The sequence below is a fragment of the Sinocyclocheilus grahami genome, unplaced genomic scaffold (assembly GCF_001515645.1).
Source record: "Sinocyclocheilus grahami isolate Dianchi unplaced genomic scaffold, SAMN03320097.WGS_v1.1 scaffold207.1, whole genome shotgun sequence".
Lineage (NCBI taxonomy): Eukaryota > Metazoa > Chordata > Actinopteri > Cypriniformes > Cyprinidae > Sinocyclocheilus > Sinocyclocheilus grahami.
In genome coordinates this window covers 633,677-647,769 of record NW_015505386.1, presented here as the reverse complement: position 1 = coordinate 647,769, position 14,093 = coordinate 633,677, and the positions used below count along the sequence as shown (strand labels likewise).

The window sequence follows — 14,093 nt, the reverse complement described above, 5'->3', positions numbered from 1 at the left end:
TGCAAATTGTCAGATAATGCTAATGCTCATTACAACTGTGTATATCTGTGCAGAGAGTGTCGTATAAAACAAAGCGGCCAGTGTTTGATCTACGGCCCATAGCAGAGGTCGAGGGTGCCGGGGTGAAGGCTGGTAAACATGCAGAGTGGAGAGAACAGATCATCGTCCCTCCTCTTCCTCAATCAGGCCTCACTGGCTGCAGCCTCATAGAAATTGAGTATTTTATCCAGGTATGGGACAGGAAATTTTAACCTTAACACTGCATGAAGTAAAAATCTTCTGTCGTCATTTACTTACTAAAATGTCTCCTTTTGTTGAACAGTTATTTTACGAACTGAATTTAACCAGTTAATTTAAAATATCAGATGAAGTGAGTTGAAATAGAGAACCGAATCTGATTCATGAAAGAATCATTCCCGTTTGTGAACCAGATCAGCTAATTCATTGAAAAGATCTGACTTTATGAGTTGAATTCAAGTCAAGTGAGCTGTATTGTCATTCTGCTGTATGTGGAAGCATTCAAAGGAATTAAATGTCATTTTGTGAACAGGATCAACTAATGCATTGAAAATATTGAATTACAGAGAGCTGATTTTGAAAACCAAATAAGTCTGAATCATAAAATAATCATTCAGAGCAGTTTTGTGAACCGGATCAACTGATTCATTGAACATATCTGATTCAGTGAGTTGAATTCAAGAAGTGAATCAGTATGATTAATAAAAGAATCATTCAGAACACTTTTGTGACCTAGATCAACCAGTTCATTGAAAAGATCTGATACAAATCAGTATAACTCATGAAATAATTATTTAAAGCAGTTTTGTGAACAGTATTGACCAATTCATAAAAAAAATTTTTAACTCAGTGAGTTAATTTCAAAACTGATTCAGTCTGATTCATGAATTAATCATTCAGAGTAGTGTTGAGACCTGGATCAACCAGTTCATAGAAAAGATTGGACTCTTTTGACTATCCAAATTAAAAAGATTGGATTTTTTTGACTAACCAAATCAGTATGATTCATGAACAAATCATTCAGATCAGTTTTGTCAACAGATCTACCTATTTCATTTTAATGATCCAACTCAAAGAAAGATTTGTTTTCAAATCTCATGAACATGTGATTTTTATTTTTGCATGAACCTTTAAGATCTTTTCTTGAATGCACTGCTGAAGTCTTTCAAATTAAGGTTTATCTAAAAATATAGGTCAAGGTCAAGGTCAGTTTATTTATATAGCACATTTAAAAACAGCTAGTGTATGCCAAAGTGCTGTACATATACAAATAAGTAAATATAGAGATTAAAAGAATAAAAAGAAATGACTCAGAAACACATAATCAATACAAAACACATTAACATACACAAACATACATTTCAACCAAAAGCCAAGGAATACAGATAAGTCTTCAGGCGGGATTTAAAAACAGGAAGGGAAGGCGCAGATCTAATGTCCAGAGGTATGCTGTTCCATAGTCGAGGACCGGCTACAGAGAAAGCCCGATCCCCCTTAAATTTCAAGCGAGAGCGAGGTATATGCAAGAAAAGTTTATCAGAGGATCTGAGAGAGCGAGAGGATTGCTGATAGCTGAGAAGTTCGGACAAGTATGATGGGGCTAGATCATTTAATGCTTTATACACAAATAATAAAATCTTAAAATGGATCCTATGCTGCACTGGTAACCAGTGAAGAGATGCTAGGACAGGAGAAATACTTTCTCTCCTCTTAGTACCAGTCAGCAACCTCGCAGCTGCATTCTGGACTAACTGCTATATAGCTTAATGTCAAGAAGTGCATCTGAGAAATTGTCGCTTTTCTCACAGGTTTCACTAAAATCTCCTGAGGCTGTGGTCACGTTACCCATCTACATTGGGAACATTGCTGTAAACTTGACTCCCTCCATTCCTCACCCCATCGCTCAAGGTGCACCAATGCCTGCCATGCCAAGCCTCAGCCCTGCACCCGTAGTCCCCAGTGCACCTCCTGCGGAGGACCACCTGGTGGGTGCGCTGGGTGCTGGAGGAGTAGACAGCGAGGAGATCCCCACCAAGAGTCATTCTCAGCAGGACCCGTCCGGTGTGCCTATCTCCATGTCTCCCAGTGCATTCGGTCAAGCGTCTGGTCCGGTCGCGCCGCAGCCCACCCAGTCCTCCGACGGCTCTGCTCCTCTGTTCTGTTTGTCCACAGGGGCCACCATACCTTTCTTCACAGATAGTAATACAACGCCAGTGCCCACTTCCTGTCCCCTCATCCTGCCCCCTGAATACAGCACCTGGGAATACCCACATGGTGAGTGATCTAGTTGAGAATTAGTACCCTGCACAGGGTCATGTCTAAGTTGTTACCCTCCAAAAAGTCTCACAGGATTTACATGCAACATGTTTATTTACTAGTTGACAGGTCGGTGTTTATTCTATGTAAATGACAATTGTTTGTATCTAAGGCAAAACTTTAGAACTGCAAAGCAAAAACTGTAGCTCGTACTGTAGGTCATAAACCATTTGTAAAATAATGTGTAATTTCATAAAAAATGGTCTCTTTTTCATTCAAGTAGCAGCATTCAAATTTGTAAACTGGGTGTTGAAAGGCGAAATATGTAAGTTTATCTTGTTACAAATGATGAAATCGATTATTTTCATTAAAAGTTGATGTGTAAATAACCATTAAATTTATTATAGTAATATTTATATTTGTAAATTATTAAAAGTGTTTTGAAATGTGTAAATCTTTTATATAGAGTTATTTATATACAAAATTAGTCAAATTAGTCTTATAATACAATGTTTGTATTTTTTGTATTTTTATATTTATTGAATGTTGAAGCTATTTATGCCATGAAATGGCATGTGAAGCAACAAACTTGAACTGTATCTAAGATTAATACAACAAACTGGAAAGTTTGACATTTATATGTCTGTCTGTTTTTCCATTCCATTCATTCTCTCTATCTATTAAATGTTTAAAATATTAAAAACAGTTGCATGCAAGTAACTTAATGACACATATCAGATCAATCATAAATGTCAACATCATCATCTAGATTGGAACTGAAACATGACTAGTTGTTGTAATCCAATCGGTTTGCCATTTTATTCCAGACATTACTTCTGTTATTTAGTTTTTATATAGGGTTACATTTCAACTAGGGATAATATTACAACCCTCAAATGATTAAGAGTGCACAACAAGCTGTAACTTGTCTTGTCGCCATGTGTAGAGTAAGTGCAAATAAAATAATTTAGACTATTTAACTCTGACCCAAAAATATCACAGTAAATGTGAATCTCATATTTATATAAAAGAGGTTTGCCTCTGTCACAGTGTGAATGTAACTGATTATATACTCAAATGAAATGCAGATTTATTTAAATGTGTTTTTTTATGAGTTTTTATTCATGTTTTTTTTCAGAGCCACCTCCCACTTATGAGGAAAGCTGCAGTAGCAACAACTCCAGCTTCAACAGTAGCATGAGGTAGACCCTTAAAGGGCTCCCTTCTTCATCATGCCATTCATCTGGTGCCCCCTGCTGGACGGTACTTAAAACTAAAACTTCTTCTCCATGAACCAAATCGGTTTAAAAAACATAAAGGACATTGGAGAAAACAACCCTGAAACTGTACAGGGAGAATGTTTCAGTGCCTAAGAAAATGTAGCACTCTTGATCAACCCCAAGATGAGACAAACACAGAGTTCTTGTGAAACGAATACCAGCATCTGTAACATTTGGAAGTGAAAGTTACACTGAGGATACTTTTTCATTCAACCAAGGCTGGCCTTATATAACGCTCATCACAAAACATGCTCCGTAAAATCTGAATTGACGCAGAAATATATATCTGTCCGACTGAAAGTCTCGTTGAGGAAATAAATGCTCCTTTCCTTGTGATGATCATAATGCACTCCATGCTTATGCCAGCAGGAATGGCTCTTGACGAAGACGCTGGGCCACAGAGAAAGTTACTCTGGAAAGAACAAGGTTTATTTATTGATGATGATTGATGTTGGAAGTTTTCATTTGACTTTTTAAAATCAATCTCATCACCAATTGGACACTGTGTGGTACAGCTTTGGAATACCAATGTAGTCAAGCATCTTTGGGCACATATGTCGTTATCACTTGGCCAAATGGTAGCCAGTGTTCCTTGAATGCTTAAGGGAACAACATATTACATATAATTTTTAAACAAAAACTACATTCATTTTGTTTCACAGGCTGTCAAGAGATTTTAGGATGACACTTTGGACTCCTGACTCTTTATTTTTGTTACCTTATTTTACACAAAGCAAAATAATCAGATTTTTCTTTCCTGGGGTTCATCATTTCACCCTAGAATTATTAATTTCAAAGAACTGTCATTCAGACTGTGATTTTTTTTTTCCCCCCAGACTGTGCGTAATATTAGTGCTGGTAATATGTTAGATTTCTGATATGCATCATTTGAAACCTGATTCAAACTGTACATGTCTTTGTATGTGACTTGTTTGGTTTTATGCATTGATATTTCTCATACTAGCCCACAGTGATTGGAGATTTATGATGGATTTCCGGTGAGGCCTTAGGCTGTACTTGGATTGTTGTGTACAGTCCTTTAATATGGCAAACACTTTTTCCAAAACACTTGTTCAGACCCTTGAACTGTTGAAGAAATTTAAAAATTGAAGCACAAAAGGCACTTTTATATGTTTGTGCGTGTGTGTGTGTCTGTGTTTGAGAATGTTTTCTCAATTCCTTCTCCAAAATCAAAATGATCAATTTCCATTTTACTTCAATGTTGTACTAAGTTTACTATTTGATTCAGTAAGCAAAGGAAGTCATATTCAGAACAGACCTACACAGAACAACAGACCACCTATATTATGCTCTGTATGATTTTGTATGAAGCAAATTAGAAGACATGTTTTCAGTACTAAATGATGTGATGTTCTCTATCTTTTGACTCTGTCGATGAGTGTTAAAATGTAAATAGCAATATGAACCATTTACAGTGCTGACAGAAAAATCATTTGGGTCATTCAACAAAAAGGGTGTAACAAATTACTTCATCAGTGAATAGCTGATATGCTAATATGCATATTTCTTAAAAAAAAAAAATCCAGTAGCTTTATTTTAGTTCATTTTCATCATGAAGATTGATTTTCTAGCCTGTGTACATTTTGATGAAAACAAAAAATATATACATAAAAGCTAGCAATTATTCTCTGTCTGTATATTTTTGATTTCACTGGACATAAAAAGGATTTATTGTGTTATGAGGGTTATGTGTTCCCACTGTTTGCATCCTATTTCCCTCTTTGAAAGAACTTAACTATTCCATAACTCAGAAAAACTTTGTCGTTTCAACATTATAATCCTTTTAGAATACAAACACTTTCACTTTATCTTATATTTTGTTACATTTGTCAGTAGGGAAAATTGGGGTAAATTGACGGTCTGATTGTAATGAATTGATTGTGGAAATTATATTTTAAAAAACTTATTTGTAGCATGAAATGGATCAATGCAATTTATTACCAGTTAAAAATTATATAGCAGACATAATACAAACATTTACTTTTGAATCATCTTATTAGACTGCAGAAGGTACTAATTTTATAGAATGACCCATTCATATTCCTTTCCAGGGATTTTGACTTTGCTGATTGTATCCCAGCAGGCCACTGTAACTTCTAACAGTGCAGCTATAAGCTTAAATTGAGATAGTGTTTCTTCACTGTGAGCAGCACTCTGTTGAACTCTCAGCCATTGCGCAAATGTTAAGAACATTTAAATGAAAAAAGAAAATTGTTATTGTTCATCGTCAAAATCCAGTAAAGAACCCCCTGACTTGAATGCCTGTTCTGTATTTTAAACCACATTTTGCCTTAAATGTGAATCTGATGCATCCCTGGTCCCATCGTAATTGTAAAGAAAACAAGTACTTTGAGATAACATTGCATTGCTATTACTGTTCTACATTTGCCTCTCGAGCCTCTTTGGCTTTCTATTGGAAGCAGAAAAAGTCAAAAGGGATAGTAGATAGTTATTTTAGCACTGAAGGTAAAATAAATTATAAATGTGAAATTATAAATTTCTGGAATTGCTGACATTGCAGTGTGGACAAACACTTATTCGTTGTTTATTTACATGTGCTATGTTCTGTCTTTTCCTTTTCTCCAAAGGTTCAACAGCTTTATCATGTTTCATTTCATCATTGTGTGGTACTTTTCTTTCCCTGGATTTACCAGCAGGTTTTGAAATAAAGTAGCACGATTGTGGATCAGTGTTCTATGTAAAGATGTGACAAAATGAAACTTGTACAGTAAATAAAATCACTTAAATTCTCCATTTTTCATCCCAAGATGCTGCTCATTTGAATTTCTCATTTTAAAATTACTCATGCCCATTTACTCATAACAAGTGATTAAAATATGTATTTGTTCATTCATCAGTTCAGTGTGAATTCAGAATTGATCTGTTTACTTAAATTAATAATTTTCCTTAAATTTAAATTTACTGAAAATGAACTCATCCTTACGCCATTCAAGATGATGAGTTTGTTTCTTCTTCAAAACAGATTTGGAGAAATCTAGCATTACATCACTTGCTCAAAAATGGATCCTCTGCAGTGAATGGGTGCTTTTATTTATTTATTTTCAAAATCGCATAATTTTATTTTTGTATTAATAATTAAAAGCTTGCTTGGGCACGTGATGGCGAAAAAAGAATCATGCCTCCGTGTTTTTGAACTTGTTCTCTGAAACCGTTTGAAAGAACCGATTCTCAGAATTGAGTTGGACTTCACTATCTCACTGAAAGAAAGAATATGTGACGTAAGCATAAGAGGGCGGGGTCTCGGGGTGAGGAGCCATGGCTTCAATGAAAACTGAGGTAAGAGCAGAGCAACAATTCTACGTTGTAATTTTGTTTTTTCCTGTGTATTCATGCGGTTTTGGTCAGTTTGACTCAACGACTGATTGACAGACCGTGTGAGGCATATTGAGCTGGGGGTTGAGGGTTTGAGCGGCAATCCTGGGCAGGTTTCGTCACGGGTCTTTCAAAGAGCCCGCCTGACGGTGTTTCAGTGTGAAAACGCGGTGCTTTTGTGCGAGCGAGTGTGCGTGAAGCTTTGTGAAGGGAAATAATGGGGCGGCCTCCCCTTTTGCAGTGCGGCTGCTGTTGCCTGAAAACCTGAATACAGTTCGCCTGTGCTCTTTGTACACGGCAAGGTGATTGTTGTTATGCTGGTTCCAGGGCTCTATCCGGCTTCAGATGCTGCTGCTGTGTTGCTATTGTAAATACAGCGGCAGTGAATATTGTTATTATTGTACTTAATCCACAAACGCTTCCCTTCGTAACTCAACTCAACCATACACCCAGCGGGCTTTCCCTTGTGTTTGGGAATATGAGTAATCTCAGTAGTTTGTAGTGTCTTTCATGCAGGAAGCTGTAGCTAAGAGCTATTGGTGCTGAAGCACTTGTCGACATTAGTGTTGTGTGGTTAAATGAAGTTACACTGGGTTACATGTAAAAGGATTTTAGATACGCGTTTGTTCTTTGGAGCACTTTTATGTCCTTAATTAAAATTCCCAAGGGAATCCGTTTGGAATTTCTGTGACTATCCTAAAGATCCTAACGTAAATTTTCTGCAACATATAAACATAAAATATTAAGAATTAATTCAAAATTATGAAAGAAATTCCTATTAAAATCCTGTATACCTTTTTCCATTTAGGATTTTTTTTGACAGGTGCCTCCTTGTAAAGTCATGTTCATAGGAAGAGGTATTCAGTAATGGTTTACTCCTTTTTTTTTTTTTTTTTTGCATGACTCAGATATTTAGTATATTGGATAAAATTGAATGCATTGCAGTTTTATTACTGACGGCCATGTCTGCAGGGTGTTTAGGTACTCACTATATGGATACTATGAGGAAATCATAGGTTATCCATAGGAGAGAACTTGCACTTGTTCACCGACAGGGGATGCCCTGTGATTGGGTCTTTTCAACAGTTTCAAGTATCTCTTGTAGGAAGGATGGTATGAGGGATAATGTATATGAAGGTGCAGGATAGGATGGGCTGTAGTGCAAGCCCCTGTTGGAGAAATGTTTTGTAGGAGACATCAAGAAAATGGGCCAACTGAGAAATTCTCCTTGGAGTGTTCTTGTGTTGGAGTGTTCATGCTTTATTGTAGAAGTTCCAGATAGATATTGTTTTTGCTTCAAATACATTAGTGACTACATCCAGTGATTGACTCAAGCTGACTTTGTTGTCTTGGAAAACTGGGCCCGTATTTATCAAGCCTCTGAGAATTACTCTCAAGAATGCTGCTAAGAATTGACTTAAAGGGTTAGTTTACACAAAAATGAAAATTCGGTCATTAATTACTCACCCTCGTGTTGTTCGAAACCCGTAAGACCTTCGTTCGTCTTCGGAACACAATTGAAGATATTTTTGATGAAATCTGAGGGCTCTCTGTCCCTCCCATAGACAGCAACGTAACTAGCACGTTCAAGGTCCAGAAAAGTACCAAGATGATCTACAAAGTAGTCCGTGTGGCATCAGTGGTTCAACTGTAAAGTTACGAAGCTACGAGAATACTTTGTTTGTGCAAAGAAAACAAAAATAACAACTTTATTCCACATTTTCGTCTCTACTGCGTCACTGGTGGACGCGCGTTCACGACAGTATCATGACTCGAGCTTGTGGCGGCACTGAACCAGATCCGGCGTAATGACGACGTCACGCCGGATCTGGGTCAGCGCCATTTTTGGGTGAACTAACCCTTTAAGTGTAAAAAAATTCTTGGCTCAAAGCTGCGATTAAAAGTTATCAAGCATCTCAGTCGTAATTTAAGCGAAGTGTAGGACTAAATCTTAAGTGTAATGCTGCGTCTCTACACCCTTAAAGTATGTACTCTTTTGGATGAAGAAAAAGTACACACTTTTGAGTGTGTAGTAGAAGAGTAGGCAAGCTTTGGGACATACTATCACGTCACACAACTGCATCTTTAATGGACGACAGCAAGGCGATTAGTATTATTATTATCCATCAAAAATATAAGCGCCTATCTTTAGTGATAGCAGCTTCAGAAACTTGCCGCAGCGTGGCTGGTGAGTAGCTGTGATCAGCTCCGGTGGCCGTGTTGGAGCCGCAACGTGCAGTAGCCCCTCACTGCAGAACACAAGATCCAGGGGGAGTGGTTGGATCCACATCTAGGGGGTGGAGATTGGTAAGTTAAGGGGTGGAGATGGGTAGGTTTAGGGTCATTCCACCAGGAGGGAGCAGTTAATGTAGAAGACCATGAAAGTTTTATCATAGGTAGAATGCAAAATGTTTCAATACAAGCATTTCAGTCAAATGTAATTTATGCAATATTTCAAACTTTAACCCACTTGGGAAAATCCGCCATGGCAACAGTTTAAAAGTAGCCCAATTCTGTAGAAAAAAACGCGGACTTGGCAACTGTTTCAATACAAGCATTTCAGTCAAATGTAATTTATGCAATATTTCAAACTTTAACCCACTTGGGAAAATCAGCCATGGCAACAGTTTAAAAGTAGCCCAATTCTTTAGAAAAAACGTGGACTTGGCAACTCTGCATCAAACAAGAGCTGCAGGAGTCAGCTTTGACTGATCACAGGTCGAGAATAAGGAGAAATGACTGACAAGACCATGCTGGAGTATTTGCTGCTCAACAGATTCTGAGCTCATTGACAAATATCTGATCTTGTAAGATGTGCTCCATTTACACAGAGTATGTGTGATCGTGAAATGGAAAGTGAAAGTAAACAGCGCAAACGCTCATTCAAAAATATTTAAATACACCGCATCTTGAGAGCGGCTGCCTGATGCGGCAAAATGATACACAATATTAAAGGAGTGGACACGAAAATTGCGGGAGCGAAACACATGTTGCGGGAGCAGGCGGCAATGGTCAGAGATTCAGCGAGAGTGGGATTAAGAAAACAGCCGAATCCCAGACATTTTGGGCGATTAAGAAATCCTGGCCGGACACATTTTTGTAGGTCCGAAAAGAGGACGTATGGTCACCCTAATTTATTGCTAATCTTTTTAAAGTAGCATATAGAACATATTTTCTGCCTCATTCTGTGACATGTTGTGGAGTAAAAAGGTTATAATGTTCTCTTTTGTTGGACAACAGGTTTAGAAATGTGAATACAAGGGAGGGAATGATTTTTGTTGGCGAAATAGAGCAAAAACAAGCAATATGGTGTCTAAAACGTAAGTCTCTTAATTAACTTATTGTTTATTGAATTCAATGTCACATTTGCAATCATGGTCATTTTTGGAGAAAAACGGCACTCTTCGTGTGAAATTGAATAACTATATGAAGTGGTATAAATATATAAATTTTCTGCCATCTCTTAAATTTGTGATCATTCTAAATGCTTTTTAATAGACTGATTCATGCAGTGAAAGAAAACACACTAAATGCGCACACGCACTATAATCTAGACTTCACGTAATGTATGCGTGCGCTCTGTAGGGATGTTTTGAATGGTTTTTGCAAAATACTCGATAATGTCAAATCGCACATCGAAGATGAATCTTTATTTACTTTATACAGTACAGTGTTATTTTGCATTTGATTTTTGTACCTGAATGCTATTGTTAGACCAACCTGAAAAATTAAACCTCTGTTTATTTTAATTGTATCTTTGTTGTATTGTATTTATTTGCTTTATTGCTTGTAATTAATTAATTTTTTTTGTTACTGATTGTTCACCTAACTTTACAATAGTTAGGCTAGCAGATTTTGCTGTAGTGCCGACATGTCAAAACACAGAAAACAATATTTTTTACTTAAAAAATAAATAAATAAAAAAAAATTAAGAATTTAGTTATTTTAGTATGGCAAGGCTAGTAAAAATTTTGGCAAGTAAAATTTATTTTTAATTCTTTTTAATTTTCTGTGCAGATGTGCTCCCCCAAAACCAACCCACTAAGCGTAGAATGATTCATTCTTTTCAAATAAATCTATTGAGGTCATCAGGTGATAATTCCTGTATTTTCATAATTTCATTAGCAAAAACAATATGCTTTGTTGAGTCTACATAAATGCAACGAAAAAAATCTGCTGCAAAACTGGCTTGTGGGACACTGCATGTCATCAGGCAACTATTTATTGCATCAAAATGCAAAACCCGACTAGATCAGGCCATACTTCCAAATTAACAATCAAAAAAGAAGGGCGGTTTTCAGAGAAAGTTACAAAGAGGATGTATGTCTTCGGTTTAAATGGGACAGTTTGTCCATAATTAAAATTCTTCAGCCACTTCTTGAAAAGGCTTACATTCAGTCATGTCTAGATGGATAAAAGCCTTGTTTTAGTGATGGATTGAGACTGAAGTTGAATTCTTTGGCCTGAATGGAATGTGCTATGTTAGTATGTTTGCTGCAAACTATAGTTTTACTACCAGCACTGTTATCTTTGTTTATGGTCAGGAACCACCCATGTGGCAACCACAATCTCTGTGTCTTGTATTGTTTAACGATGGATATGTTTTAAACAGACACTTCAACAATAACAGTAACAGTAACTCATTTAATTGATTGTGAGTCTGTTTGGAATGAGTAGGAGCTCACTGGTCATGGCCATGGACACAAGATCCTGCACAACCAACTGCCAGTTGCGATATCAAACATCCTGTCTGAGTGTCAGCAGGGTCATTAACTTAACAGGAAGTTAACTGGGGCTGTTAACTTTCAGGTTGAGACGGGGGCTTGCACACTAACACTAACTCTCAATTTTTTGACTGTTTAAATAAACATACATCTGAAAATCATGAAACAAATGTATCAAATTGTATGCTCTGCATCATTTTTTTTTCTGTGTAAAAAAAGAAAAAATAAAGACTTTGTTTTTAAGATAATTGTAATTTAAAGGGTTAGTTCATCCAAAAATGAAAATTAGGCTGCGTTTTACTCACCCCCAAGGCATCCTATGTGTATATGACTTTCTTCTTTCAGACGAATCCAGTCAGAGTTATATTAAAAATTGTCTTTGATCTTTCAAGCTCTATCATTTCAGTCAGCGGGTGTTGCATTGCTTCAGTCCAAAAGACCTGAAATAAAAAGTGCCCTTCCATAAAAAAAAGTGTCTCGCATGGCCCCGGGGGGGTGAACAAAGGCCTTCTGTAGCGAATCGATGCGTTTTTGTAAGAAAAATATCCATATTCAAAACGTAATAATCACTTTAATCTAGCTTGCGCTCACTGTTGTAAACGGAAGCAGTTCCGGGGGAATGACATATGCTTTGCGCATGCGCCACTCAAAAGTGAGGCACACGGAAACGCAGCGGAAAGATCAAAACAAAACAATGGTCACTAATTAGAAGTACAAAACAAGGATTTGTAAAGAAGAATGACGGAGGATTTCGATATAAGCCAAGAGGAAATTGGTTTTCCTTTGCTAAAGTAAGGAAACTTTGCTTCTTTTGATCCTGTAAACAAACGTTGGTTTTCACGAGACTCACCGGCGCATGCGCAACGCTGACCTCCTACGTCATGCTCCTGGAACTGCTTCTGTGTACAACTGCTGGCGCAAGCTAGATTAAAGTGATTATTACATTGAGTATGGATATTTTTCTTACAAAAACGCATCGATTCGCTACAGGAGGCCTTTGTTCACCCCCCGGAGCCGAGTTACAAAAACAGTCAGTTATGTCTGTGGAGGTAAACAGCTGGGAAAGAAATCACGTTTATATCAGATCTGTGTGACATCAGCGTAATATAGAGTAAATTAATCAAATCCACTGCTATCTTGTCTCATCTCAGGCTGGGAATCTAAATATTGTTCTGTGCTTGTCAGTGTAGACAAAGACAGAACAGTAAGCATGCTTTGCTTGAACTTTCGTTCGTTTCGTACACCGTTGTTGCTTGCGAAAAAACAATGGTAATATTATAATAAAATCTACTTTCTACGTCACAGAGGGAGGAAAATCTGAGTGGCTCGTTTTTTCACAAGCTCACAGAGAAAGGCTTACCAAAAAAAATTACTGGGTTGTTCTTTTTCACGTTTTCTGGGTTGGTTAATGCACTGGGGACCCAATTATAGCACTTTAACAGGGAAAAAGTTGGATTTTCATGATATGTCACCTTTAACAATTGATTGATCTTTTTAAAGAGATAGTTCACCCAAAAATTTATATTAGGCTATAGCATTAATTACTCACCCTCGTGTCATTCCAAACCTGTAAGACCTTCGTTCATCTTCGTAACAACAATTAAGATATTTCTGATGAAATCCGAGAGCTTTCTGACCTTCCATAGACAGTAGGGGTGTAAACCTATACTGGTCTCACGGTTCGGTTCGATTACGATTATCATGTCATCGATTCAGCTCAATTCGATATCACAATGCATTGACGATGCGCTGCATCCTCAATTTTCAATTTTACTTAATGTATTCAATTTTGTCAATAAATACAAGCAGTCAGATATATGGACTGTACCTGACGTGGTTTTTCAAGTTAGTGGTATTACCCCCTGCATATTTTATTGTGTGTGACATGATTTACACACAGCGTGTGTCTTCTCCAGGTCGTGCTTACCAGGCTGTTCATAAAAGCCGAAATGTGCCTGGATGTCAGCTTTTAAAGGGGTCATATGATGCGATTTCAATTTTTCCTTTCTCTTTGGAGTGTTACAAGCTCTTGGTGCATAAAGAAGATCTGTAAAGTTGCAAAGACTAAAGTCTCAAATCCAAAGAGATATTCTTTATAGTTTAGTTGTGAAAGCGAAACTACTTTGTTTGGCCTTCCAAAAGATGACACGACTAGAAATCAGTGGTTAAGTTGTATTTACAACTCAACCCAAATATTCAGATGTGTGCAGCGCATTTTGCTGAGAATTAGGACTGTTTTCTGTGAGAGTAGCCTACAATGCCGGTGTCTGTTTCTATAAAGTGGGGCAGTTCCAACTTTGCAAGGACAGTCTGGTGCTTCTGACTCTCAGCCTGTAAGTACGTTTTTTTTAATATTTAAAGGGGTCATATGATGCGATTTAAATTGTTCCTTTCTCTTTGGAGTGCTACAAGCTCTTGGTGCATAAAGAAGATCTGTAAAGTTGCAAAGACTAAAGTCTCA

The 14,093-nt window shown here is 37.2% G+C and overlaps 1 protein-coding gene across 2 annotated transcripts in view; it reads left to right on the top strand.

Moving 5' to 3' along the window:
- The window catches only part of LOC107595676 (arrestin domain-containing protein 1-like), a 38,325-nt gene extending 31,983 nt beyond the window's left edge, over positions 1 to 6,342 (top strand). For both annotated transcript variants that reach the window (XM_016286163.1, XM_016286164.1), the window contains 3 exons: positions 54 to 230; positions 1,827 to 2,292; positions 3,413 to 6,342. In XM_016286163.1, the coding sequence (XP_016141649.1) occupies positions 54 to 230; positions 1,827 to 2,292; positions 3,413 to 3,480 (711 nt within the window). In that variant the 3' untranslated portion in view covers positions 3,481 to 6,342. The remainder of the gene's footprint in view (positions 1 to 53; positions 231 to 1,826; positions 2,293 to 3,412) is intronic.
- The last annotated feature ends 7,751 nt before the right edge of the window (positions 6,343 to 14,093 follow it).